Source organism: Lepidothrix coronata, unplaced genomic scaffold (assembly GCF_001604755.1).
Source record: "Lepidothrix coronata isolate B3197 unplaced genomic scaffold, Lepidothrix_coronata-1.0 Scaffold3, whole genome shotgun sequence".
NCBI classification, from domain to species: Eukaryota; Metazoa; Chordata; class Aves; order Passeriformes; family Pipridae; genus Lepidothrix; species Lepidothrix coronata.
In genome coordinates this window covers 5,604,563-5,629,355 of record NW_016690183.1, presented here as the reverse complement: position 1 = coordinate 5,629,355, position 24,793 = coordinate 5,604,563, and the positions used below count along the sequence as shown (strand labels likewise).

At 38.8% G+C, this 24,793-nt stretch overlaps 3 protein-coding genes across 15 annotated transcripts in view; 2 read left to right on the top strand and 1 right to left on the bottom strand.

Annotated features, from left to right (window-relative positions):
* LOC108500019 (mediator of RNA polymerase II transcription subunit 1-like) overlaps window positions 1-18,317 on the top strand; it is a 27,615-nt gene extending 9,298 nt beyond the window's left edge. For 2 of the 10 annotated variants that reach the window (XM_017820497.1, XM_017820520.1), the window contains 16 exons: window positions 4,242-4,345; window positions 5,487-5,571; window positions 5,936-5,990; window positions 6,444-6,576; window positions 7,620-7,648; window positions 9,768-9,839; window positions 9,934-10,008; window positions 11,144-11,214; window positions 12,036-12,101; window positions 12,567-12,675; window positions 13,367-13,491; window positions 13,853-13,965; window positions 15,835-16,030; window positions 16,370-16,465; window positions 16,900-17,008; window positions 17,933-18,317. In XM_017820497.1, the coding sequence (XP_017675986.1) occupies window positions 4,242-4,345; window positions 5,487-5,571; window positions 5,936-5,990; window positions 6,444-6,576; window positions 7,620-7,648; window positions 9,768-9,839; window positions 9,934-10,008; window positions 11,144-11,214; window positions 12,036-12,101; window positions 12,567-12,675; window positions 13,367-13,491; window positions 13,853-13,965; window positions 15,835-16,030; window positions 16,370-16,465; window positions 16,900-17,008; window positions 17,933-18,254 (1,760 nt within the window). In that variant the 3' untranslated portion in view covers window positions 18,255-18,317. The remainder of the gene's footprint in view (window positions 1-4,241; window positions 4,346-5,486; window positions 5,572-5,935; window positions 5,991-6,443; window positions 6,577-7,619; window positions 7,649-9,767; window positions 9,840-9,933; window positions 10,009-11,143; window positions 11,215-12,035; window positions 12,102-12,566; window positions 12,676-13,366; window positions 13,492-13,852; window positions 13,966-15,834; window positions 16,031-16,369; window positions 16,466-16,899; window positions 17,009-17,932) is intronic. The other 8 variants (XM_017820525.1, XM_017820504.1, XM_017820512.1 and 5 more) reach the window with 8 other exon arrangements.
* YAE1D1 (Yae1 domain containing 1) overlaps window positions 1-23,801 on the bottom strand; it is a 26,058-nt gene extending 2,257 nt beyond the window's left edge. The window contains exons 1-5 of one of the 4 annotated variants that reach the window (XM_017820608.1): window positions 23,679-23,799; window positions 22,558-22,839; window positions 20,830-20,951; window positions 20,166-20,434; window positions 7,642-7,721 (exon numbers count right to left, since the gene is read on the bottom strand). In XM_017820608.1, coding sequence (XP_017676097.1) covers window positions 7,657-7,721; window positions 20,166-20,434; window positions 20,830-20,951; window positions 22,558-22,674 — 573 coding nt within the window. In that variant the 5' untranslated portion in view covers window positions 22,675-22,839; window positions 23,679-23,799 and the 3' untranslated portion in view covers window positions 7,642-7,656. Of the gene's footprint in view, window positions 1-7,641; window positions 7,722-16,337; window positions 17,128-18,977; window positions 20,435-20,829; window positions 20,952-22,557; window positions 22,840-23,678 lie in introns of those variants that run through there. The other 3 variants (XM_017820599.1, XM_017820590.1, XM_017820581.1) reach the window with 3 other exon arrangements.
* LOC108499864 (translation initiation factor IF-2-like) overlaps window positions 22,689-24,793 on the top strand; it is a 76,343-nt gene continuing 74,238 nt past the window's right edge. The window contains exons 1-2 of the mRNA XM_017820153.1: window positions 22,689-22,755; window positions 23,391-24,793. Of these exons, the coding sequence (XP_017675642.1) occupies window positions 22,689-22,755; window positions 23,391-24,145 (822 nt within the window). The 3' untranslated portion in view covers window positions 24,146-24,793. The remainder of the gene's footprint in view (window positions 22,756-23,390) is intronic.

Here is a 24,793-nt window from a genome sequence, read left to right as displayed (position 1 = left end):
AGAGCAAGAGAAGATTTTCTCTGGGGACAACTTATTTAGTCACTGTGCACATGAAAGATTCTTTCAGGAACAGTTTTTGATGAACAGTCAGAGAGAGAGTAATCTAGAGCAGTGGGCATTCAGGATTCATATGGTAATTCTGATTATCTTCCATACTGATGATAATGCTTGACCAGTTGCCTTTTTTTTTTTCCTATGAACTGACCCAGCTAAACATCTGTGTATTTAATATGCCTGAGAAGCTATAATTAGAACATTTTTAATTATTCATCATTCTTCACTCTCCTCTTGAGTGCAGTAATTTGATATGACGGTTCTGAATAGTGGAACAACACCTCATTCCAAGGAACTTTCTGACAATCCTTAAGCTGCTGTTTCTCATGTGCGATTTTAGCCAATGCTACAATTTTATGTAAGTGTGAAGGCTACTATTTGTCTTGGAATATTTGTCTTGTATGAAAATCTGGTACTGTCCCTATCCTGGAAAAATGATGCAAATTTATTTACCTAAATACATACATTTGAGCACAATGGAAAAGGCTTTTTCGTGTTTAAAAATAAAAGTGTATTTTAGGCTTATCAGCCATGCTGGACTGTGACTAATTAAACTTCAAGTTCTCTGTTTATTTGCAGAACAGCTATTAAGCAGACAAGGTAAGCAGTGGAATGTTTCCTTCCATTATTTTGGAAGTGTTCTCTTCAAGAGAGTCAGCAAATAGTTTACTTTTCTGCTTGTTCAGGATGTGATCAAACCACTGGAGTCAGTATCAAGATCACAGAAACTCCAAGGATCTGGATCTGGGCAAACATTTATGAAAAATACCTCAAAAATATTAAGCACTACCAAGTTGTGGTGTGTCTTATGGGCACATACCCATTCACATGATCTGGACTGAGGTAACCTATTTGTTTTACATGAGGGATGGCACATGTTCTTGCTCAGCAGAAAACATTTCAATACATTGGTCAAGCAAACCTAAGCTAAAATGCCTCCCTAGAAATGCTGAAAACATGTTTTAAAATGCATGCACCAAGTCACAGGTAAAGCTCATGATTATACCTATAGTCACTGCTAATGTCAGGTTTAAAAATAATGAATATTTAATAGTATAAACCAAGCCAATAATTTTAGGGAAGTGTGATCTACCACAAGTGTGGAATTACATCATTAATTTACTTGATCACATTTGTAAAGCTCCAATGCAAACATATTTAACTCTTTCATCTGCACTGACTTTCCCTAAGTAGTGTGCTTGACACTTCTCTGGAGACAAATACCACTTTTTGTCACCTATCTTATACTTCTCCTGGAATTCCTAGGCCCATGCTTATTTTTTTTCTGTAATCTTGGTGAGGCTAATGAACTGTTTAGTTTCTACTCAGGTTCCTACATACAAATCCAAAATCACCTCTTTTATGTGATATGAGACTATTTCAGGCAGTGCCGCATGACAGGTGACAGCTGATAACAGAAAGTATGCTGAAAGGTATCCTGAAACACTGCCACCCAGGGTTTATGCAGGAGACATGCTCTTCTTGCTGTAGACCTGGCATTCCCCAGTGAACACATTTCAAGCTACTGCCTATACAAAGGTCCAGGATTAAATCTTGAACCTCCCACTGCCATTGTGGTCTGATTCCTATGTAGAAGCAGACTAGCAACATGAGGTGGCCACAAAAGGATACACAAATGTATATTCAGAGATGTTGCTGCTGTAGGGAGAAGATTCATGCAGCCAAAGCTCAGCTGGAGTTGAAGCTGGCCAGAAATGTGGGAGACAATAAAAACAGTTTTTTCGAGTATATTAATGGCAATAAGCAGTATAGAAATATCGTTAGAGGGCTGGGCAATCACTAACCGTATGAAGTTAAACAAGGGAAAGTGCTGGATTCTCCACCTGGGATGGGGCAACCCTGGATGTACAGACAGACTGGGGAAGCAGTGCCACGGAAAGGGACCTGGGGGTCCTGGTTGATGGCTAGTTGAATATGAGTCAGCAGTGCCCTGGCAGCCAGGAGGGCCAACCGTGTCCTGGGGGGCATCAGGCAAAGCATCACCAACCAGTCAAGGGAGGGATTGTCCTGCTCTGCTCTAGCTGGGGTGGCCTCACCTTGAATATTGTGTGCAGTTTTGGGTGCCACAATATAGGAAAGATATTAAGCTACTAGAGAGGGTCCAAAGGAGGGCAACAAAGATGGTGAAGAGCCTTGAGGGGAAGCTGTATGAGGAGTGGCTGAGGTCACTTGGTCTGTTCAACCTGGAAGAGACTGAGGGGAGACCTCATTGCAGTCTACAACTTCCTCGTGAGGGGAAGAGGAGGGGCAGGCACTGATCTCTTCTCTGTGGTGATCAGTAACAAAACATGAGAGAATGGCCCAGACTTGTCTCAGGGGAGGCTTAGGTTGGATATTAGAAAAAGGTTCTTCGCCTAGAAGGTGGTTGGGCACTGGAACAGGTTCCCCAGGGAAGTGGTCACAGCATCAAGCCTGACAGAGTTCAAGAAGTGTTTGCACAATACTCTCCGGCACATGGTGTGACTTTGGGGATGGTCCTGTGCAGGGCTGGGAGCTGGACTCAGTGATCCTTGTGGGACCCTTCCAACTCAGCATATTCTGTGATTCTGTGAAATAGAACACAAATATTAGAGATAGCTATATTACTTTTTTTTTTAAACTCCTTCCACCTCTGAGCTAGACTAAAGGCTTCCATATGGAGTGCTTGCCTATTTTGCTGAGTGATTGTTGCTATTATACCTCCCCCTGCCTTTCTCAGCCAGTTAAACTCAGTCTCTTTCTGAGAATACTACACCTTCTGAAAAGATGGGGACAGACATTATGCCATCTCCTCAGACAGATGTGGAAGAGAATGGCTGACAGGGTATACCTTCTAAAAAGTAGCAGAGTTGATGTTGCTGTGCTTATCTAGCCTCAGGTTCAAACACTAACACCTGAGGACTATTTTTTTGAGACAGCAAGCCTTCTGCACACCTGGAGTGCTGTAGTGCAGGTGCTACAAGTAGAGCCTTGATTTCTTAGTGTGAATGGAGATACAGGGTGGGTTGCAGTTTTCCTGTCAGCATGAGTGTATGGGTGAGTAGGAACGTTAGTGGGGGCATGTTACTAAGTAAAGGTGCTTGCAAGAGTTAGTGGGGGTCTGTTGCTTCCCCTTTCTCCAGCTGGTTGGGGTGGCCTGATCACTATCCCTCCTTCGTGTATGCAAATGGTGTAGACATTCCCCATGCAGTGCTCCAAGGGACAATTCTTTGCAGCTTTTGTGCCTGCTGGGTCAAAGAAGCCCTTTGTAATATTTCTTCTGGTTCTGTGGGGCAGAGCAGAGTGGGTGACAGGCTGCAGGGACTCAATTTCTTGTTAATAATTTTGGAGTTTACCTGTCTCAGGTGTATTAGGAAATTCACTCTAGGTTTATTCCTGATGGAATTAACGGTTATAGAAGTACCACATCTCAGCAAAAACTTTCTTTGTACCTCTGGATTCTGTGTAAGGCCAGAAAGAATATTTATAAGGAGACAAGTGATGGACTGAAAACATTCTTTCTCCTGGCCCCATTCTCATTCTGTCCCAATGAAAAAAAAAACCACACCAAAAAACACATTGCAGCTCTGCATTGAGATTATCCTCTGAAAAATCATGGAGTAGTTTGGGTTTGAAGGAACCTTTAAAGGCCATCTCCTCTAACCCCCTTGCAGCGAGCAAGGACATCTTCAACTACATCAGGTTGTTCAGAGCCCCATCCAACCTGACCTTGAATGTTTGCAGAGATGGGGCATCTACCACCTCTCTGGGCAACCTGTTCTAATATCTCAACACCCTCATCATAAAAAAATTATCTCTAATTACAATGAGCTCGAGGTGGGTGTACAAATCTGGATGTCTCAAATCCAAGGCAGGGCCTTGGTATTTATTAACCATACACATATGAAATTTTGCATAGGTAAAGAAAGTCTAATTGTTTAGCAAGCTGAAGATAGGGCTGCATATCTGTATTTAATATTGAGAATACTTGCCCATACAAAATCTCCCCTACCCATTTTCTGTCAGAAGTCTTACAGAAATTAGGTATTTGTGTGCAGAATTCAACAAAAGATTTTCTTTCTACCTCCTCCTTTGAAGTATAACATCTATGACCTTAGCAAGGTTTTATATTTTTCATCCTCCTACATTTCTAGATGGCAATATAAATACATGCCATTATATTTAGAGAATTTTGACATGTTTTTCAGGTGTTGTGACAGCTATTTCTACAAATGCTTTAATGGAGCAGTTGCGTTTAAAATACCAACAAAGGCCATGGACTGAAACGCTGAGACTTGTTTATTTTTGCATGGTAAGAATCACAGGTTAGGTGAGAAGGATATGTGGTGTAAGAGCAGGTTGTCAAGGTAGTTAAAAAACTGCTTGACTTTAAAAAATAAACAAGCAAAGCCAACCAAACAAAAAATTCAACCCAAAAATAAGCGAAAGAAAACCCCATCAAAAACCTGGTGCCTAGTATAGCCTGGGTCCTGATTTTTCTTACAACAATGAATACAAAAATTTTCCTGACTAATTTTAACACTTTAGGGGGTTGCTTCTTGCATTATTTTAACTATTCAGGAGTTAGTGCTGATTGTCTAATACTTTAGGTTATTTTCCATTCATTCTCATTACCATATTCATGGTATGTAAAGACAATTTATTGCCCATAGGACTGGGAGAAAATACTGTTTTTTAGGAACTGGTCTGAAACCTGCTATCTAGACTTTCTCCTGTTGTGACGTACCTTAAGTCACTCCAGGCTTCCTGCCCTTCCAGTAGCTAATTTAAGAATCGTATTTGTAAAAAGCAGATTAGCACAACTGCTGTGAGCTTAGTATAAAAAGTCTCATTAGTTTCCATGCTTCTTTTTATTAATGCTTAACTCAAGCCTTGCTCTGAAAACAAGTGTCCTGAATTTGAACATAGTGAAAATTCTTCAGCAGTGAATGTTCTCTGTGAATTGAAGTGTGAAGTATGAGAAGTTTTCAGACGAGCTTGAAGAGAAGCTGGGAGAGTTTGCTTGCTACTTAAGTGCCTATCTTCAGCTGAAACTTTCACTATACTCTAACCAAGTACACCTGTGGCACTTAATGATCTCTTCTATTTGCTCAGGCATATTCCTTCTAAAATGAAAACACAAACAAGTATTTTCTTAGTTTATCTCTAGCATCACAATGAAATTAGCTAACATGTCTTGTGATCAGCTCAAAAGAAAAGGGAATGGAAAGCTGCTCCCTGCTCCAAAGGCATCTGGTATGTAATTACTGCACAATAATGTTTTCACAAATCCATTCAGTGCTGCCTCTTTAGAGATGACTACAATCATAGGTAAACCTCTGTTTGACAAAAACAAATAACCAGTGTTTTGTAGTACTGAGAATCCGTGCTGTGTCTCTTAGCTAGTATTTTAAGGAGTCTTTCTCTGTCTCTTGTTTTCACAAATGTGCTAGGAAAACCCACTGCGAAGGCCTGTCAGCCATGCTCCAGACAGTCCATTGCTTTCTTGCATGGAGAAGATAGAGAGGACATTACATGGTAATGAGCTGTTGGATAACTCAAAGTGTATTTTTAGCGTTCTGTGGAATCTCCCCATCCTTTTCTGTTGCTGATATTCTGCACAAAGGGGTCAAATGTACAAACACAGAGGTGGATATGAGACAAGGGACTTGTGACTCATTTTTGGGCTAAACTTTCAGGTGATAGCTATTCTTAAATACTGAGAATAATCTCTACCCAGCACAGCACTTATTAATCCTAGAGTAATAGTTGTCATTAATAACAAGTCACTCATGCAACACTATTTTCTCATTACCTAAATCATACCATTTAAAGCAGGATAAAACTGGTTCTACTTCTTGCTCACTGCAGTCTGATTAAATTGCATTTCTGGTTTTTGCAGCTAAATCTATGTTTTCTGTGATGAATGCATTGGAATCTTTATCCAGACAAAAAGGGTAAGTTTGTTTATGAATAAATACAAATGAGCAAGCATGGCCTCAAGTCCAGTGAGGAATACCATCTGGATGGCTTGTCAACAATATTATTTTTGAATTGGTGTTCTAATGAAGTGTATTACTTGGAACTGGCATAACTGCCTATTTTGTTTAGCCCTTTGTGGAGGAGGTTGTTGGGTGAAGAGAGGACAGGAATGCCTTGGTCCCAAAGCTGCAGACTGAGCTTAATAGTTTTCAGCAGATCAACAGGATAATGCGAAGAGCAGAGTACAAATATATTGCCTGGTTGGGTAGTTTTCAGAAGCTGAGCTAAGGAAGAGCTATTTTTGAAGCATCCCTGGTGTCTCTTCCCACGATCAAGTGAACTATCCCCATTTCCTTTCTTCATGCGACAGAATTTGTAGATATACAAGCTTTTTTTTCTTTTCCTTTTTCTCTTTTTTCTCTCCTCAGACTTAATGTTCATGTTAGTCCCAGTGGGACTACCTGCTACATAACATCAATGATGTTTTATTTAGAAGTTCAGCTGGAGAAGGATGGAAATCTGATGGACGTAAAGTTGGCTCACTTTGGAGAAGCTCCTGTGGTAAAATTAATTTTCTGTCTCTCATCTCCTTGTAGTCTCTCACCTAGCCTCCAGCTGCCATGTCAGAAAGGCTTTGGCTTCCTTTTGGTCCTGTCACACCTGCAAGCCTGTACATGACACTAAGTACTTCTTTAGGCATCTGAATCTCTTGCCTAGATTTGGAACTCGGTTACAAATACTAAATACTCTAGTGCTAAATATTATGGTAAAAGTCAGCTGATGTGCCCACCTTCCAAAAATTTTGTGGTATCTCACCTAAATATTTGTATTCTCATTCCTCAGTGTTACCAGTGTACAGTAAATAACAGGTGTTTTAAGTATTTTCCTACTAAGGAAATATATAATCTCAATGGATGTCTTGGAGCTATTCTGGTTTTGCCTTCTTTAAGAGTCTGTGTATTCCTACTAGTGGGGACATTTTTCTTGCAAAATTTCCATTATTCACAAAATATCACCCTGAAGTTCACATACCATGTTCCTCAGTTGTTAAGTGTTATAGACAATCCTTCAGATCAAAGATATAACAAGCTGTTTGGGGGGACAGGGATTATAAAGTCTGGTTTTTATCAGTAAGTATCCAAATTATTACATTACTTTGAAGTTAACTTTGTCCTTTATTTTTAGTTGCAGTCAGCCCAGGAATTTCAGATTGTTCTGTTTAACCAGCACAGGGCTGTTGATCAGTGAGTGCTGGATGGAAATGCATACCCAGAGAATTCTAGCACTGTAACAGCCAATAAAAGAAAAACTGGGCTGGCTAAGATGCATTTGTTTTTTTTTTTCTAGAAAGAGATTTACCAACAAACTATTTCTATTAATTTTATCTTCTTTCACAGAGCCTTTGTTCTTCCAATTATTAGAGTAATATTATGTTTTAACTATTGTACTGTTAGTCTGATTTTTGTGTGTTGGGGTTTTTTAAGCTAACCATTTAGCTACTTAAAAGTAATGGGGAACAAGCTTATCATTACCAATTAAATGCTTTTAAGAGATGCTTCACAAAGGATGGCAAGAATGATGAAATTCCTCTCTTATTCCTGTAGGTTTGTGATGACTTGGTGCAGCTTCTAAGGTAAACAATCATGTGCAGGATCTCTTTTGAATGGAAAGGAATAGCTGAGGCTTGAATGGTTTCACTGTAAAAACTGAAGAGAAAAAATAAAAAGAGAATCAGGAACCAAAAATATGAATCCAGAAAATAACAGAACTGACACCTTTTTGGATTCCATTTAAGTGGGCAGTTGCTTCCAGTGCTCCATATTGGAAGTTGGTGGTCATTGTATCTGTTATTACCTGCTTCCGATTTGTAAATTCAAGGCTAAAACTGTAGCAACATTAATTTTGAAAATATACTCCAGGCATTACTTATTTCTCAAGTCACTCCACTGAAAACAGCTAAAATGCATCTGTTTCAATGGAGAAAGGATAAAGAGTACTCCCCAATACATTGGCTCTAGTTGCCAGTTGAACACAGCCTTTGAATACTGGCATTTGTGTTGATTGCAAGAATTATAGAACTTATAATTGAACCCATAGTTTTGGTAATGGACTGATGATGACAATTCAGAACTGGCAGATTGACAGATCCAAACTAGATATTACTTTTCCCTTTCTCCTTCCATCAAATACTAAATAGTCTTTGTGTTGTCCTTATGCAAATGTTTTAAATTACATGTCCATCAGGTTTCTGTCACAGCAATGAAAGCAAGCTGGTATTACATGGCCTGAGTTTGTTTGCGAATGCATAGAAGAACATGTTACTTGAATTTTCTCATGTGGTAGTAGGGCACTATATATACATTCTTTTATCATTATTACCATGTTTTGTTCTGTCTGAATAGTTGCTGTTCCAGGTCAGGCCACCACTTTAAACATGTGTTTAGAAATTCTCTAGCCAGTATGATCACAGTTCCAGGTTTTACTAATAATAAGTATATTTAAGAAATTGGATTCTTCTGTAAATACCTTGGCAGAATAGTTGAAAAGGAAGGTAGAGAGAGAAAGAATATCATTGACCTTGAGTGTTTCATCTCTCTTCAAAGTGGACCTATTATGCATTATCAGTTTTCCCAGCCTTCTCTTTCCTCAGAAATTAAGTTATATTAGCTTAATGGGTATCAACAGCTATGTCTTAAAGCTTTAACTTGCATTTTCCTAGATTTTTGACTTCCAGTGATGTTAACTGCTGGAAGTTTGGCTATGAGCGAATATCATTACCAATGGTACTGTAGGTACTACTTGTCTGCCCTCCTGGTTTTGTTAGGATTTGTCAAAAAGCACAAGTATACCTTCTACACCTTTTGGTGTAGTATTTTATTTGTTTGCAAGGCAGCTTGTTTTATGTGTAATGTTTCCTGTGAGTCTCAAAGTAACTATGAAATCATGATGAACCAGCCAGCTAATGCAGAGTCATGCAAGAGCTGAGTGACTTGTTTAGGTTCCTGTTTTGAAAGGATTTGTTCCAATATGAAAGTCCAGGCAGGTTTTTTTTGTCTCTGGTGATCCACGTTGTAGCTGCATCTACACAGGTCTTCTTGAGTACAGCTGTTGGCATGACTGCAGCACCAGAGAATCTACTAAGACCTGTAAAACTCAGTAAAATCTACTGAAGCAGGTGAGTTAATACCTGGTGGGTTAGTCTGAGCAGAGCTCCAGGCTATTACAGCTAGTCTGTGATATCTGTGGGAATTCTGGGTTTTGAGCAGTCTGAACCATTCCTTCATAAACCAAGCCACTTGTCCCATTCTTTTTTTTTTATTATTTTTATCAATTATATTGAGGGCATCTCTCACAAGGTGCTGCAAAGTGCAGCATTAATACAATACTTGGTATTTTGATGAAGAGAACAATGTATACATGTGGCATTAAGGGAATGACAAGCTTTATTGGAACATCAAGAAAAGTGTTTTGCAACTGATGAGCTGTCAAATTTTGTCTCATGTACGTTTATTGCTTTTAGTAGTGCCTATTTCAGTGGCAGTTTCAGCTATAATCACAATGCTTCTTGCAACAAAAACAAGGATTCACATTTCCTGGTATTTTCTAAGAAAATTGAAAAGCAGTACTGCTACTTGCCAGATCTGATAAGGAGGAAGCACCTCTGAAATTATGCTTTTTCTAGCAAGTTGCATATAAAAGAGTTATTTTCCATCTCATTTAGTAGTGTAATAGCAATTATTTCTTTTTGTTAGGATGAAGAACTATGATGCCTTTGGAAAGATTTTAGAAGACCTGTCAAATATGTATCAAATTCCAGGAAACAGGTTGCAGCTAGTTTTTACTTGAAAAACTTTTAAAATCAATAGCCTTGCATTTTTTTACTTACAAAAATAATAAATTGTCTTCTCTCTCTCCCAGTGAAATGAAAGCTAAGGGATATCTTGCTTTGCAGGCCCTTGAAAAAGACCTTTATTCAATGTCTCTTCTGGACAGGTAACTTAAAGTCTGTCTTTGTCCCTTCACCTACACCCTTTCATTTCACTAAAGAACAAGTTAACCGATCTAATTATATAGAACGATATGGAATGCTAATGAGTTTTCTCCCACTGGAAAGCTTGAAGCCTTTCTGCAGTTTGTCAACACCAGGCATGTCAAACAAGATCTACTGAACTCCTGTGCTTTATCTAAGACTTTCTGGGAAACTGGTTGGTTGCAGAGCTTGGGTGTGTGTGCATGTGACCACCCACTGGGAGCAAACAGTGAATCTGAAAGTCAGCTGTCATGTTTAGATTGCCCTGTGGCAGGACCCTTTTGGGGTCCTGCTGTTTAGGTATCTCAATTTGTGCTCAGGTTTTAGATCAGGAGTTGTGGATGCCCTCCTTCCTTTTCTCATTTCTCCTTTCAAAGAATAGGATTACAGTGGATGGGGAACAGATTTTTCTAAAGCCTTGTAATTGTACAAAGTTTTTCATTCTTTTCAGAAAATCAGAATTGAGGGCAATGTTTTCCTTCTGGATTTTTGAAGTATCTTTTCTGATATTTTGCCTATTAAGTACTCTTGGCAGGTATAGCCTTCTTGAAACACACTCTTGGTTTATTTTTGCACAGTGTTCCCTTATGAAGCATAATAACACTGTGAACTAATATACTGTATCCTTGCTGGTCACTGATCTCAGTAAGTATTATTTATGAGTTAAGTAGATTGTTTGTCCCATCTGCAATGCAGAGCTTTAGTACACAGCTATGTAAATGTGTGGCTGTACATATTCAGCTATATGAACACATCTGAGGTTAGAGACTGGTTCTGTTTTAGTTTATCCAGGTTATCTCCTCATTCTTTGCTTAACCAATTACCACTAACACTTTTGACCCCCTTCATTTCTGATAAATAGTACATCAAAGTGCAACATGAAACAGCTCAGATACAGGGTTGAAACTGGAAGCCCAAGTCCCAGAAGTAATGTATGATTGGAATGATGGTGTTTGGAAGATGTCATAACAAATGGAGACACAATCCACTTGCAAGAAAGCATCATCTCCCTTTGATTAAGAATACAAGTTATGGTTTGCATTAGCCTAGCTAGCTCTGTAACTCAGGAAACACTAATCAAGATGTGTTTTGAACTAGAACACAGGATGTAAACAGAGTTACTGAAATACTTCATGGAAAAGTAGGACACCTGGTGCCAAGAACCAGAGGTGATTTTTTTCTTTTTCTCCCTCTTTTCCCTTTTCTGAATTCAAAGGATTGTAATTAAAAAACCCTACCAAGTTGATCTTTGTTTACAGGAAAGATCCACTATTGTAAATAAAACGTGCTGTAGGGACTTATTGTGCCTGTATTCTCAGATAACGTACAGACATGCAGGAGAAAATACAAGGAGGCCAGGTGGTTTATCAGCTGCTGTAACATTGACTTTGCAGCAGCCTAAAAGCAAAGCCAGCAATATTCTGAGGTTAGGTGGGAAACCACAGTTTAGAGTAACCATGAGATGACAGCAGCAGTAACTGAGAGAATGCTCTGGTTGCCTAAAAGGCAAATATAGCCAGTTGATAAGGTTTTTGGCTCATCTGCACTGTCAGAAGTGAGCTTTAACGATTAATGTGTTCAGAAAAGTACTTCTAATACATGTTGCCACTATCCTATTGTACAGTTTGTGTCCCTTATGTGAATGTCCCTTATGCAAGTAGTGCAACTTTCCCTTTTATTTTGGAGTACTCACTGAAAGCTAGAATTTCAGCTAATATTTTTAAGGCTGAACAACAGGCTATTGTGCAAGAGAAATTAACTTAATCTGATGATTTCAAAGATATCTGATGATTTATACACAGAAGATTTAGTTCTTTATATGCTAAAAAATCCTGTGATTTGAAGATAAATTGTAATTAGAGATATACTCTTACGAGGAATCCCCTCTGCCCATCTACACTGTTGGGTTTTTTCACCTTTGTTTCAAGGTATTTAACGTATTTCTTCTGACCTTTGTAGTAAACATTATTTTTCTTTTTTTATTCCTCAGGAACTCCTATGAACATTGAATTTTACATTTCTCCCTATCAAATTTTGGAAGCAGAACTAAATCCTGGTAAAGCTAGAAAAGCAGAAATAACTGATAAGTTTTTCAGTGCTACCTGTTTCGTTAATGTTAATTAATGAAACTAAGAAATAAAATTCTAATTTAGTAGAACTATTTATGAGATGCATTTTAGCACAATTTTAGTGTCCATCAGGAAACTACTTTCCATTTCTTGGATATTGACTCAAATTGTAGTGATATCACACAAAAAACTGCCTAATTCAGCATGAAAAATAACCAGTGATGTTTTTGATCTGTTTCATAGTGTGTCTCAAAAGAAGCTATTGCTGCTGTCATCTTTGGTGGGCAACTCTGGCTTTTTGGGTGTGGTCTGTGCAGACCGCAGACTTCTCTCTGCCTGCATCACTGTGGCTGTCAGTTGGACCTGACCTTCAAGGACCTTGCATGTTTTGCATGCATAGGATTAATGTACACTGAAAAGAGGAAAATAATGCAATTCTCTTTCTCCCTCAGGTTCCCAGGTTTGTGGAACAAAAACAGTTGTAACTATTGAAGGCACTGATATGCTCCACAAACTTCCTCTTTCTCCACTAATTGTAGATCCTCAATCTGGAGAGGACAGGTGAGGCTCTGGACTTTTCTCAGTACAGAAATGGATTTACAAGTCATCGGCGCTAACTTCAGCATAATTTAGATTTAGCCTCTGCTAAAACAGGCAGCTCTGTTTTATTGATTGCATTATGTTCCATAGCTAAACCCTCTATAATCTGTGGTTTCTACAGTTTTCCCAAATGGACTTTAAAGGTATTGTGTTCATATTTAACTGTGTCAGTTGCATTGAACTGTGGATTTTGAAGCCAGAGCAAACCACTGGAACAATATTACCTAACTTCCTAGTATTCAACAATCAACTCCTTCATAGTTTCAGAGCAAAGAAAGCATATATTGAAAGATACTACACCTAAAATATACAAAATAGTTTGTTGTCCCACTGTGGGTATTGATACCTTATTTCTCTCTACCTCAGTGCTGGCTGGAGGGAATGTCTGAAGTAACTTTCCAAAATAAAACACTTTGGAATGATTTATAGCAAACATCATTCAGTTTCAGGTGTCTCGTTTTTTCTTTCTGCCAGTTTTCACATTAAGCATGTTTTAATATGTTAAAGTTGCATTTATAAAGCAAAACTTTTCTCAAGTCAGAAGTCTGGAATATAATAAACTGCTAGGGACCCGATAGTGGCCTTGCACTAAGAGTTCTTGGTATGGCAATTTCTGTAGAAAAACTTTCATTATGACAATTTTTTTTCCCAGCAACCCTGCTTTTTTGCAACTGACTGATGAACTCAGCATGGATTTGCCAGCTCTTTTTGTGCTGAAGTTTCATCAGCCTGTTCCTATGTCCTCATCCAGTATTGAAGATATACACAGGCTCACAGGCATGTTATAATTGTTTTTTAAGACTAAGTACTTCTGTGCATTGCTTATTTGCTTTTTATTTCCCAGTGTTAATGTTGCAAGAGGAAAAAGTTGTTTTTGGGGCAGAACACAGTCTGTCTTATCAGCTGAAGTGTAACATCTTAGCAACCAGTGCAAAGCGCAAAAGTTCTAAGAAAGACGTGACAATTACAGACAAAGCTGTTAAAACACTCTACCTCAAATTCCCAATAGCAAAAAAAGGGGAAAAAGAAAAGAGATCAATGGGTTTGTCTTTTCAAAACATTGCTTCTGTTTTTAATATTAGCTTTCATAACCTACAGTCATAACCTAATTGATAATAAAAAAATCACCTGGTTTCAGGAATTCAGATTTCTGGCTTGAAACTAGCTCCGCTGTATGAGCTAATTGTTTGGTCTGCTCTAAAAGACAAATGCAGTGAAGAGTTGTCTACAAATGAATCTTGTTTCTTTGTGGTGAGTATAGTGGGCATTTGACACACAGTGCGCTGTTGTGCAAAATATGTATACTGAATTATATTTCCCCATAAACAAGCAATGTATACTTACCAGAACCCAAGAGTATTTAAGTTCTCTTTAGGAAATAGTTCAAGTAATTATGAAACAATATTAGATCCTTTCGAGTAAGTGAGTTTCTCATCCTTGTTAATGAAACACTGTGTGCTTGGCTCCTGAAGTCACACTGATTTGTGTGTAACCTAAATATTTATTCTTCTAAAAATTGCTCAGAACTTTATCACTAATGCCTTAAAAAGAAAGAAACTTATTGGCTGGTGTGAGAAGCAACTCCCAAGAAGGTACTTACTTAGATTTTTGAAGGTCTTTATCATGCTGTATGTCACACTGTTTTAACAAATGAGATTTCTTAATTAGATAGCACTGAGAATACTGATTTCTTTTAAAGGGATTGGCAGGAAGAAAACTATAAAGTGTTTAACCAGCGATGTCAATTGCTGTCTAGAGACAAGGTTGTTTAACTGAAGAAGGCTTCCCTTTTAATAACTCCATTATTAAAAATAGTCAATTAGGCTGCATTAGATGTAAAATTTTAGAATAGAAAATGGTAGCTGAGATGCCTTCTGCCAGACTTACGTACAGGGCAACTACAAGACAATCTTCAAGGATCTACTTTTTTGTTTGCTAGGTTATATTAATTTTGCAGATCATGGCAACAAAAGAAGAGGGTACTTTTTTTCTGTTCCACTAGCAGTGTTAGCAGAGCCCATTGCCTTTGGGTGGACTTTGAGGTGGTAGTACAGAAGGCAGTAGTAAGTTTACACTATGCTAAAGTAATGTTTGGCAAAGCTCTTATCTGTAAAACTGGTAAGATAAAATTAATCTTTCACTTCTATTAGATACACATGAAAGGCCCTTTAACTTTTCAGAAATTCCCTAAAATATTAGTACTTGCTGGGAGATTGTTTTACTGCTGAGTTTAAATATTTTATTTCTAGAATAAATTACAAAATTGCACTCTAACCTTGAAATAAGTGTAGGGGAAATCTTTTTGCTCCACGAACACACAAGGAAAAGCTCTTTTATTCTGCTCTTCAGTTTTTCTTAATGTAGATCCTGCTAATTAACAGCCCTGCCCTGTTCTTAAGGTGATAGGTCTCATTTGGCATCTTGAAGTAGATAACACAATATTGCACTTCTAACTTTGTCACAGAATCACTGTCAATGTGGACAGGTGACAAATTTTTCTTACTATCACTTCCTCCTCTACCAATGAATCATGAGGAGATATTCCAGCAAAACATGCTTCTCCAAAGAAAGTAGAAGTGATGGAGGGAGGAACAACATATGATGTTCGAAAGAGATTTCAGGCAAAACTGCTATCCTTTTTGTGCAACTGTCAAACAGCACTACTATGGTATTATTGTGAGAGTAAATCTTGGTTGATAGAACATATTCTATCACATTTCTGTTTCTATTGTTGTAGAATATAATAGTGTTTATTATTATTATTTAGTGTTTATTATTATTGTTATTCCAACTGTTATAGAATATTTTCTATTTTCTCTAACATTTCTATAGCCTACACGGCTCTTAAAAATAGTTGGAAGGATTGATGGTACTTGAACTCCTGACCACTTGGCTCTAAGTATATTCACCTAATTTGAATGTGTTTGGGAGGGACAGGGGATCTCATTTAGCTTCCTTATCTAAGCATTATATTTCTACTGAAATGCAGAGACATGATGGACATGTAAGAAATGTATGTTTCAAAATTATTATTGTTGTCAGATTTTGCAGTTGCCTGTTAACATCAAACTTTACTTTCCTGTTTTCAGTGCTTGAAATATCACCATATTTGTTGCTTAGTCTCTTCCAGATTGCCCAAAGCACTGTTACTTCATAAACAAAGGCTCAGAAAAATCAGATTTAGCAGGAGCCTTGGTCAGTAAAATCCCATTTAGCCATCCAAAGTGTGTGCCTGGTGTAATAGAGATTCTTCGACATCAAGTGGCATATAACACTCTTATTAGCAGCTGTGTCTCTGACAAGCATATAAATGAAGGTAAATTGTGTGGTTGGAAGTGATGGCAGAGTATTAGAGAGAAAGTAGGTTCTAAGCTGGGTGTTAACAGATTTTTCTGCTCCTTTGCCAAAACTGTCATTACTTGTGAAGTATTGTAAATGATAAAAAAATTCTTAACACTGTATTGCATTTTTTCTTTTTTTTTTTTTTTTTACTATCTCGTAGGCCTGACACATCTATAAGCATAAACTAAGCTGTCAAAGTAATGAATAATTAGATTCTACTGCATCAGTATTTTTTAAATTCTGGCATATGTTTCAGCCAAAAAGAGTCCAGATTCAATGGGTGGATATCACTAAACAGTAATTTTATTTCTAGATGATTCAGAACTGCTTTACTTTGAAGTGGTACCACACAGGAACACCAGCTTTTGTGTCTTTTTCCTTCATCCTGTGAAAGAGAATTTAGCCTGTGGTATGTGTGGAATAATTGATACTGTCCTCTTTACTCAGCTGGCAAGGGACTTGGTTCTATCTAGGCTCTTGCACTATGCTTCTCAGTAACAAGTACATTCTAAGGGCCACTCTCAATGGTGTGCAGGCCATGAAACACAGAGTTGCACCTGTGTATAAACTGCTTACTAAAAGGTATTCTGAACCCAGAATAAAACAGAAAGCAAATGAAAATATTCAAATCCTGTTTTGTCTTGGCCTGCATTTAATTAATAAATGGTAGCTTCTATTTGTGATTTAAACGTATTAGGAAAAAACATGTCATGCAACTGTGTTGCTGCAAACCCCTGTCCATTGACTTCAGTCTTATGTCTCTTCAAGCATCAAAATAAAAGGATGGTTTTCAATGTTTGTAATTATTTCAAAACAAGCATTTTTTGTTCTGTTCCTTCTTAGTGATGATTGACGTTATAACCTCCAGAGAAGTCCACTGTCACCTTCAGTTAAATCCTCAAGATCCAGCTCTAAGTTATAGTGATGATTTCATAGCAAGAGTTGTGAAGAGGTAAGTAGTTTTATTTCATAACAGTTGGAATGAACATCAGGTGTCCATTTAATGGAAATACCATGCGTGTTCATAATGCCATACACTCAGCAACTGGAAAACTTCACTCAAGGAAAAGGCTGTAATACAGTAGTAGGAATAAGTTACTTCACTGTCTTAAGTATCTCTTTCAAAAATTTTAAACATTAATAGCGATGAAGTGTTTCTAGTAGAAAGCACATGGGAGCAAGGAAAGACTTTTGAATGAAGAGTTTTATCGTTTATGCTTTTCTCTTTTGTAAATATGCTTTTCTGAAGACAGTAGCTGATGACAGTCTCATGACTAGTATAACTTAGAACAGCATGGAAAGGTCTTTTTACACATCTACCTAATAGCAAACAGTGCTTCTTTTCAGAAAAAAAGTGCCATAAGTATGCATACTACTATTATCTGTTTGATAACAACAAGATCAATGTAGGCTGGATTTTGAACCCAACTTTAAACTAGGTAGTATTTAATTGGAATCATGTTAAGAGTGGGGAAAAAACCTCCTTCAGTGTAGACAGTGTTTTAGAAAAGATATGCTTTCTACCTGTCTTATACAAAACATGCAAGTTACAAAACTCAGCAAGAATGAATATATTTCAACATTATTAGTTTAGGTTTTCATCAGAAGCACCCTTATGACTTTTTTTCTGACCAAACCCTCCCACTCTTTCAATTTGCACCACTAAGTTCAAAGATCCAGCACTGTATTTGTTTCTGGTGCAGCACATGTAGTTTATATTGTGGTTACAGTGTAACACCTGGTTTTATGAGGCAAAAAGATGCAAAAAAGTAGAGCTGTTTATCATTCTGGTGTCAGCCACAGTTTAAAAAACAGAAGTACTTTAAAGAATGGATGCAGTCTGCATTAGTGACTAATGTGTCATTTCCTTCTTCAGCTGCATGTCAGTCCCAGTTGTCATGAGAGCTATTTTCAGGAATGCTGCCAAGGTGAAAGCTGATAGCAAAACACAAGATATGGATGTAGACACAAAACAACCACATGAACCGCCATCTGCGCAAATTACAGATTCTGATAGTCTCAAAGAAAGCCCTTCTGTGGCTGGTCAGCATGATTTGGTAGTGACAAATAAGTCAAGTATTACGGACAGCACAGAAGAAAATCTCTCCACAGCCAAACTGGAAACTCTGGGTGGTAACACGGAAAAAAGTAACCTCTCATCGAGAACAGAAACTTTGTGCAGAGTGGAGGAAAATTAATTCCATAGCTAGTGTAGAAGCTGTTATGATAGACAAATAAAATCTATGGTTTGATAAGCAAAAAGAAAGTCTACTTAGTAATTTGTGAAAGGTGTTTCCTCTTTGCAAACTACTAAATATGTAGAAGTAATACCCTTGAATTTGCATTTTTAAACATTCAAATTTGGAAAGTCTAACACTACTCTAGTAACCTTTATTCTACCACAATATGGAAGAAATCTGTTTAACATACATGATACAGTCTATAACACACACATGCACTTGTAGAAAAGTAATGTTTATCCATGTCAACATTATGCTAAATAAATGGAGAAAAAGTTACTTGAATAATTTTGTACAGACATAATTAATGCAGACAGCCCTATCTGTCCACTATTTCAGAAACAGGTTCAGTAACACTCTTAACTGCAGTTTTGTTTAACCCTAAAGCAGAAGAAGTACTGAATGGCAACCAAACTTATGCTCTACCACCTCTGTGACAGGATAACAATGTCTTTAGTAAGAAAGCTGTAAACTCAGGTTCTGAAAATTAAGTAACTTTGCCTTAGTTTTTTTGTGGCCTCAAAGTATGAAAGTGTTTTGTGGGGTTTTTTTGGATTGTTTTTTTTTCTGCAAGTATAGTCAAGTTGACTGTTCAAAATTTTAGTTTGTCTCTGTCTAGACTTGCTTTGTCTCAGATCTGAAGGAGGGTTACAAGCAAATTAAAATAAGCAAACTCTTAACTTACTATAAAACAGTTTAATTAGTGTAAAATAGAGAGAGGCATTCACCAAGAAAAAACTTCCTGAACAGAGCAGTTTACAGCTACAGTTAAGACAAGCAATAAGAAAATGAGTCAAATATAGAATGCTGGCACAGACATACAAAGTGGTCAGAAATATGCATGTGTTGGCTGATGTGTTTCTAAGAGGTGGTGAATAAGCCTGGCTTCCTTGAAGAGTTTGAGAAAAACATTATAGGAATGTGGGAAGAGTTCAGGCTTGAGGGACTGGCAAAAGAAATACAAAAAATAACACAAGGATGTTCATTAGACTGGAAGCATGTTTAGAGTGGTCTGACAGGGTAAGAGTCTAAGAGTAAAACGTGGAAGTGTCAGTAATTCTGAATTTGATAAAAATAGTGTATTTTCAGCAAAACAAAATAAATAGAATTGTACAAGGAGGAAAAATACTTTTGAACTGTGAAAATGCACTGTATAGTGGTTACAAAAGATAAGAGGAAGAATTTGACAAAAGGTGAAAAATTCCTGTATTTTATATAATGACTAGAGAGTCACAGCACTCTAGGAATCAGCAGCAAATCCTGTACTATTTTGCATATATTTAGCATATCATCAACAGCAGCTTATTCTGCAAGAGTTGCTTGTCCATAGCACTAGGCATTTATTCTTTAGATAGCAGAGGGAACCAATTTAGAGGGGCTATTTAATGGACCCGCTTTATTTCCAAATTCCTGCCAAGAGAAGGCGATGGTGAAATGAGAGCTTCTGATGCAGAACAGAAATATGTTTAGTAACTCTCTGGAGAGGTTTAGGTGTCATTGCCCCTTTCTGTCAATGTTACCTTAAGATTAAAAGTGAGGGGTTTTGCCAGGAGCTAAAAGCATAGTGAAGATTTACAGAAATTAGTTTTACTGTAAAGTATCAAGATCAGATTTTCCTAAAACAAAGTGATGCATTGGCCTGTACATGGTGCACAAAGTGAGAAGCAAAACTAGTTGAGATAATTTTAAGTACCATGAGACAGAAAAACTAATGTTTCAATTGCTGGACATGATGGAGTATATCCAATGATAAGCCCAGTTGCTCTACCAGCCAAACAGTCTGCTTTTTAACCCAAGCAAGCGCTGACCTTTCAGGATCTGTGCGGAGGTTTGCCTTGCTGCACTCAGACTGCAAGGAACCAGCCTTACCATTATTTCTACAAATGTTTTCACCAGAGCTGCCACCATCCTCTTGTTTTCCATCTTTAACTTCCTTGTGCTCTGTCCCAGCTGAAGCTGTGTGATTAAGGTCCATGTCCTCAACAGAGTCTAAAACATGTCTAAGATGTGTCTGTTCTTCAGTAGAATTCAGATACTTAAGCACATCTTCTTCATGCTTTCCAACCACATCAAGAAGATTATTTATCTTACTTAAAGCAGAATCATGTCCATTAAAACGACACCAGGATAAGAGAGCACTGAAAAGTGAACAAAACCAAAAGTGATTATATGTATCTACACAGACCTCCAATTGGCGAAGGCAGATAACAATGTGCCAAGATATCAATGCTATATAAGTGTACGTGTCATTCACATTTTATGGATAATTCAAGCAGTAGAACTAAGTATTAAGCTTAAAGATGAAGATTCAGTTAATTTTGGAAGAGCAACTGAAGGAGGTTTTCAAGAATGATTACTCTACACCCAGGTAGGCAATTCCCTGTATTCAAGACCTGAGAATTCTCAGGTTCCTCACTTTGGGCAGTTTTACAATGCACTTGTTTTTTTAAATTAAAACAAACAAAAAGTTGCACGCATGTTCCTTCATACACACTCTCCACATGCACTTGACCTTAAGGAGTTTGTAACCTACTTCAGGGTTCCTTTGAACTGGCCACATGTAATCATCAGCTCGGCACCGTGTCTGTAACCTTGATTAAAGCCTTTCTGGAGTGCGAGTTCTTTCCCAGCCTCAACTCCATCCCTATAGCCTTCCTATAATAAGAGCAGTGAAACAGGTTGTTCACAAGATAACAAATTGGACCTATGACAAATGCATAACAATAAAAAAAAGTTTAAACATGTATTCAGTCTCTTAAATTACAGCTTCTAGATTTGAACATCCCTCACAGCTACACACCCATTGCCAAACCAAAACATGCTTTTTGCAGTGCATTATGATTTACTGACTGTAAGGTCCAGTTCTTTTTCAAAAGTATCCCCAGAAGATCAAAAAATAGGGAAAGTATTCTTAGAAAGATAAAAAAAATAAGACAAATCTGCAAGAAAGCATGATTGCTTTTATGATGACCAAGTTCTTTACGAAAAATTCATTTAAGAATACCACATCTAGACTTCTTTTTTCTATCTAAAAAATAAACAGGCTGCCAAGTAGTACTTGGCAGTGTACTCTCCTGTCTGTAATCCATCTACCTGTTCTTCCAAAACTAATTGCTGAGCATTGCTCTTTTATTTGCTAGATCTCACTCAATTCAATAGTTATACCAGAAAAAAAGATGGTCATAGACTGAGTCACATATAAGTACACATAACATTGTGACTGCTTTCTGTAAGAAACAGTTAATGACTGTAATGCAAATTAATTTCTTTATATTCTAATCACATTAAGATATAGCACAGAATTATTCTTAATTTTTTCCACACCAAAATTGCAAGTTGTAAGAGTGAAAACTCCCATTTGCTCATGAGAAAACTGGTGGCCTTGCAAGAAAAACAGTCAGGAACACAAATATTTGTGTTTTTTTTGGTTTTTGCCCAACATACTCTAACTTCCACAACACAGTTTCTACTCACAGACATCAGAGGGATTTGTGTAAGAATACTAAACAGCCCCTTAAGAAAGCCAGTCTTTTCAAGGGACTCATATGCAGGAAACTTCCTTGGACAGTAATACACCAGCTCTGCTGTAATAACCTTCTTCATGAACAGCCTACACAACAGCTTCTTTCCATGTTCTTCAGCCAAATGCTGCTCACTCGTGAGTGAGCAGATGAGCCCTACTGACCCCACTCTGAATCATAATGTATCTGTTGAACTAACCTGTTTATATACTTGGTTTATTGCCTGTAGAACTCCAGGGAGCAAGGGCTGTGGAAAGCAACTTTCATAAAATACAGTTTTCACTAGAATAAATCAACCAAAGAACTACACAGACCACAATGCCCAATTGTGGTTGCATGTGGAGTCTCACATCTTACAATCTGACTTAAATGCCCAAGCATCTCATATTTCTTTATTAGCACTGTTCAGCTGTGTTGGCCCTACATTTACTAGGGGTATACCTACACATACAAAGCAAATAGCTTGCATCACAATTCAGCACTGCCTTTTACAAATGCATGTGCTCATGCACAGGGATCCAATGTCTTTTGGTAAAACAGTACTTTGCTGTGATGACTACTAAGAAGAGTTTCCCTAAATTCCTGCTACATTTTCCTGATATTTAGAAGAAACTAAGCCACAATAACTTTTAAGCAGCCACTCTTACCTTTCCCTTTAAATCATCCATATGTATATCAAGGTATGTCTCAGTAAATCTAAAATGGCTAAAAAGACTATTAAATAATTTTTATAGAAATACCTTCAATCTTTTTTTCATGGTGCTGTTCCATTCCTTCTGTAGTAGATACATCTCATCTGCATCTTCATCAAATATATCCTCATTGGATCGGCTGACTGCAGCTTGAACCCAGGACATGACAGCAGTGTCCTATGACCTCTGAAAAATTCTCAGAAGTCCCTCTGGTGAAGTGCCAGATTAGAAGTATAGACAAAAAATGTGAGTTCTGAAGAGAAGTCAGGTATGAAGCTGATTATTCAACCTGTACGTGGAAACTTGGTGCTGTTTGCCACTGGGGTGCATCTGTCAAGACAGATCATCACTCATGAAACAACTTCTGAGATTTATGAGAGCAATTAAGAGAGTTTATTCCCATCTTATGGAAGTGACACACATATACACTTATGGCATACATATATGCCAAGTTAACATTCCTAAATACTGCTGGTACACAGACAGCTGGATGCCAACAGGAGCTGATGAACAGCCCCTTCAGCCTCTCTGTGGTGCCCTAAGTTACACACACAGGTATGCACACAGGTTATATGTATATACACATTTGTCTAGCTTTGTATATTGTACATACACAATTACCTACACACAGGTAATTACGTACAGAGTCAGTAACTGGAAAGGACTCTAACCTCTGATTTTCAGTTTTCTGGTTATGCCAAATACTTAACAGTCTTATAAATCTTGAACAGTCCTTTATATTTTGGATAAAGAATTAGCAAGTCCTACTGCAGGGGGAAGAAAAAGCTTTCGGATTATTTCGTCTTTTCCAATGAAGAAAACCTCGAGAAGCCTCTCACAACTAATTCATTTATATCGCTGGAAATTTTTATAATCCACAGACGCTGTTCCTTGCGGAGGAGGGAACCGACGGCGCTGGGACACAACGGGCTGGAGTCCCGCAGGCGCACCCCGCCGTCCCCACATCCCGCCCAGACCTCGGCGGAACTCAAAGGCCTCGGCCAGGCCCCGACCCGCCATTTCACGGCCGAGCAGGTGCCCAGCTCCCCAGAAGCGGCCGCGCTGCGACGAGCCTTCCTTCTCCCCCGCCCGGCGGCAGATGCAGCCCTCCCTTCGCTTCGCCTCGCCGCGCCGCTCACGCAGGCCCCGCCGGCCGCATGGCCGCTCACCTCAGTCCCTCACCGCGGCCGCCAGGGTACCTCGCCCCGCCGCTGCTCGCGTGCCGCCATCTTTACTGAGGGCCAACGAGCGCCGCTGCCGCCGGAAGCAGTCGGGCAGCAGCAGCCATGTTGGACAGGGGCAAGCTCCGCGGAGCCCGCAGAAGAACAGCCGTCATCTTGGCCAGCAGTGCTCTGACGTCAGAGCCCAAGGAGACCCTAGCGGCGCCATGTTTAGTGCGGGCGCAGCCCCTCCCGGAGGCGGGACAGGGCGGCTCGCTGGGCGCGCCGGGGTTTGGCCGTCGCTGCGGGGTCTGAGTGCCGGAGGGGGAGGAGAGCCTGCCGCTTCCGTGATCTCCCCTCCAGCTCTCAGGAGAGAGCGGAGTGTGGCTGCCCCCGGCGTCCCACATCGCCGTGAGGTCAGCCCCGGAGGGATCGCGTTCCCCTGGGCACGGAGGTTTCGTCTTCTTCAGTCATAAACGGTGGAATTTTTAAAAAAATCTGCCTTGTTGGCTTCAGAATTCTCAAGGACTTTATGTGAGGCGTGCCCTTAAGCTATTCTCTACAGGATCTAGGTATTACAATGATAAATCTTTTTAATATGAAAGGCGCCAGCACGAGTGAAGTGTTGCATTGTTCACTTGGACTAGAGAAAACAGTGACATCCCGTTAACGTAAATACAACAGAATAAATAAACACAACATAAGCACAACGGTGTTTGCGCATGCTGCACTTGGCTTATGAGCATAAGTACAAAGTCAGTTAATCTTCTTACAATACACAAAACTTGAATTCAAGTTATGTGTTTCTCCAGAGCCTGCTGCAGTAAATGCCCTGTGTGCTGAGAGCTCTGTGGGCCCTGAGAGGCAGAACATCAGGGAAGCCGATTCCACTTTCACCCCACAGCCACTGCCAGGTGTCCCACTGGTGACATTCCTTACAACAGGGCTAGGGATACTGCCATGGACAACCAACTGCAGAGCCTATCTGCACACTGCAAGTACTGAGAGATGAACAATGGTGATGGTGTGCTGCACTCTCATTTCCCTCCTCCCTGCTGCTTTGCAAAAGCCTGTCCTTCTGCCTGTGACCCTTCTTGGATGCTCACTGAAGGTTTCATGCTCAG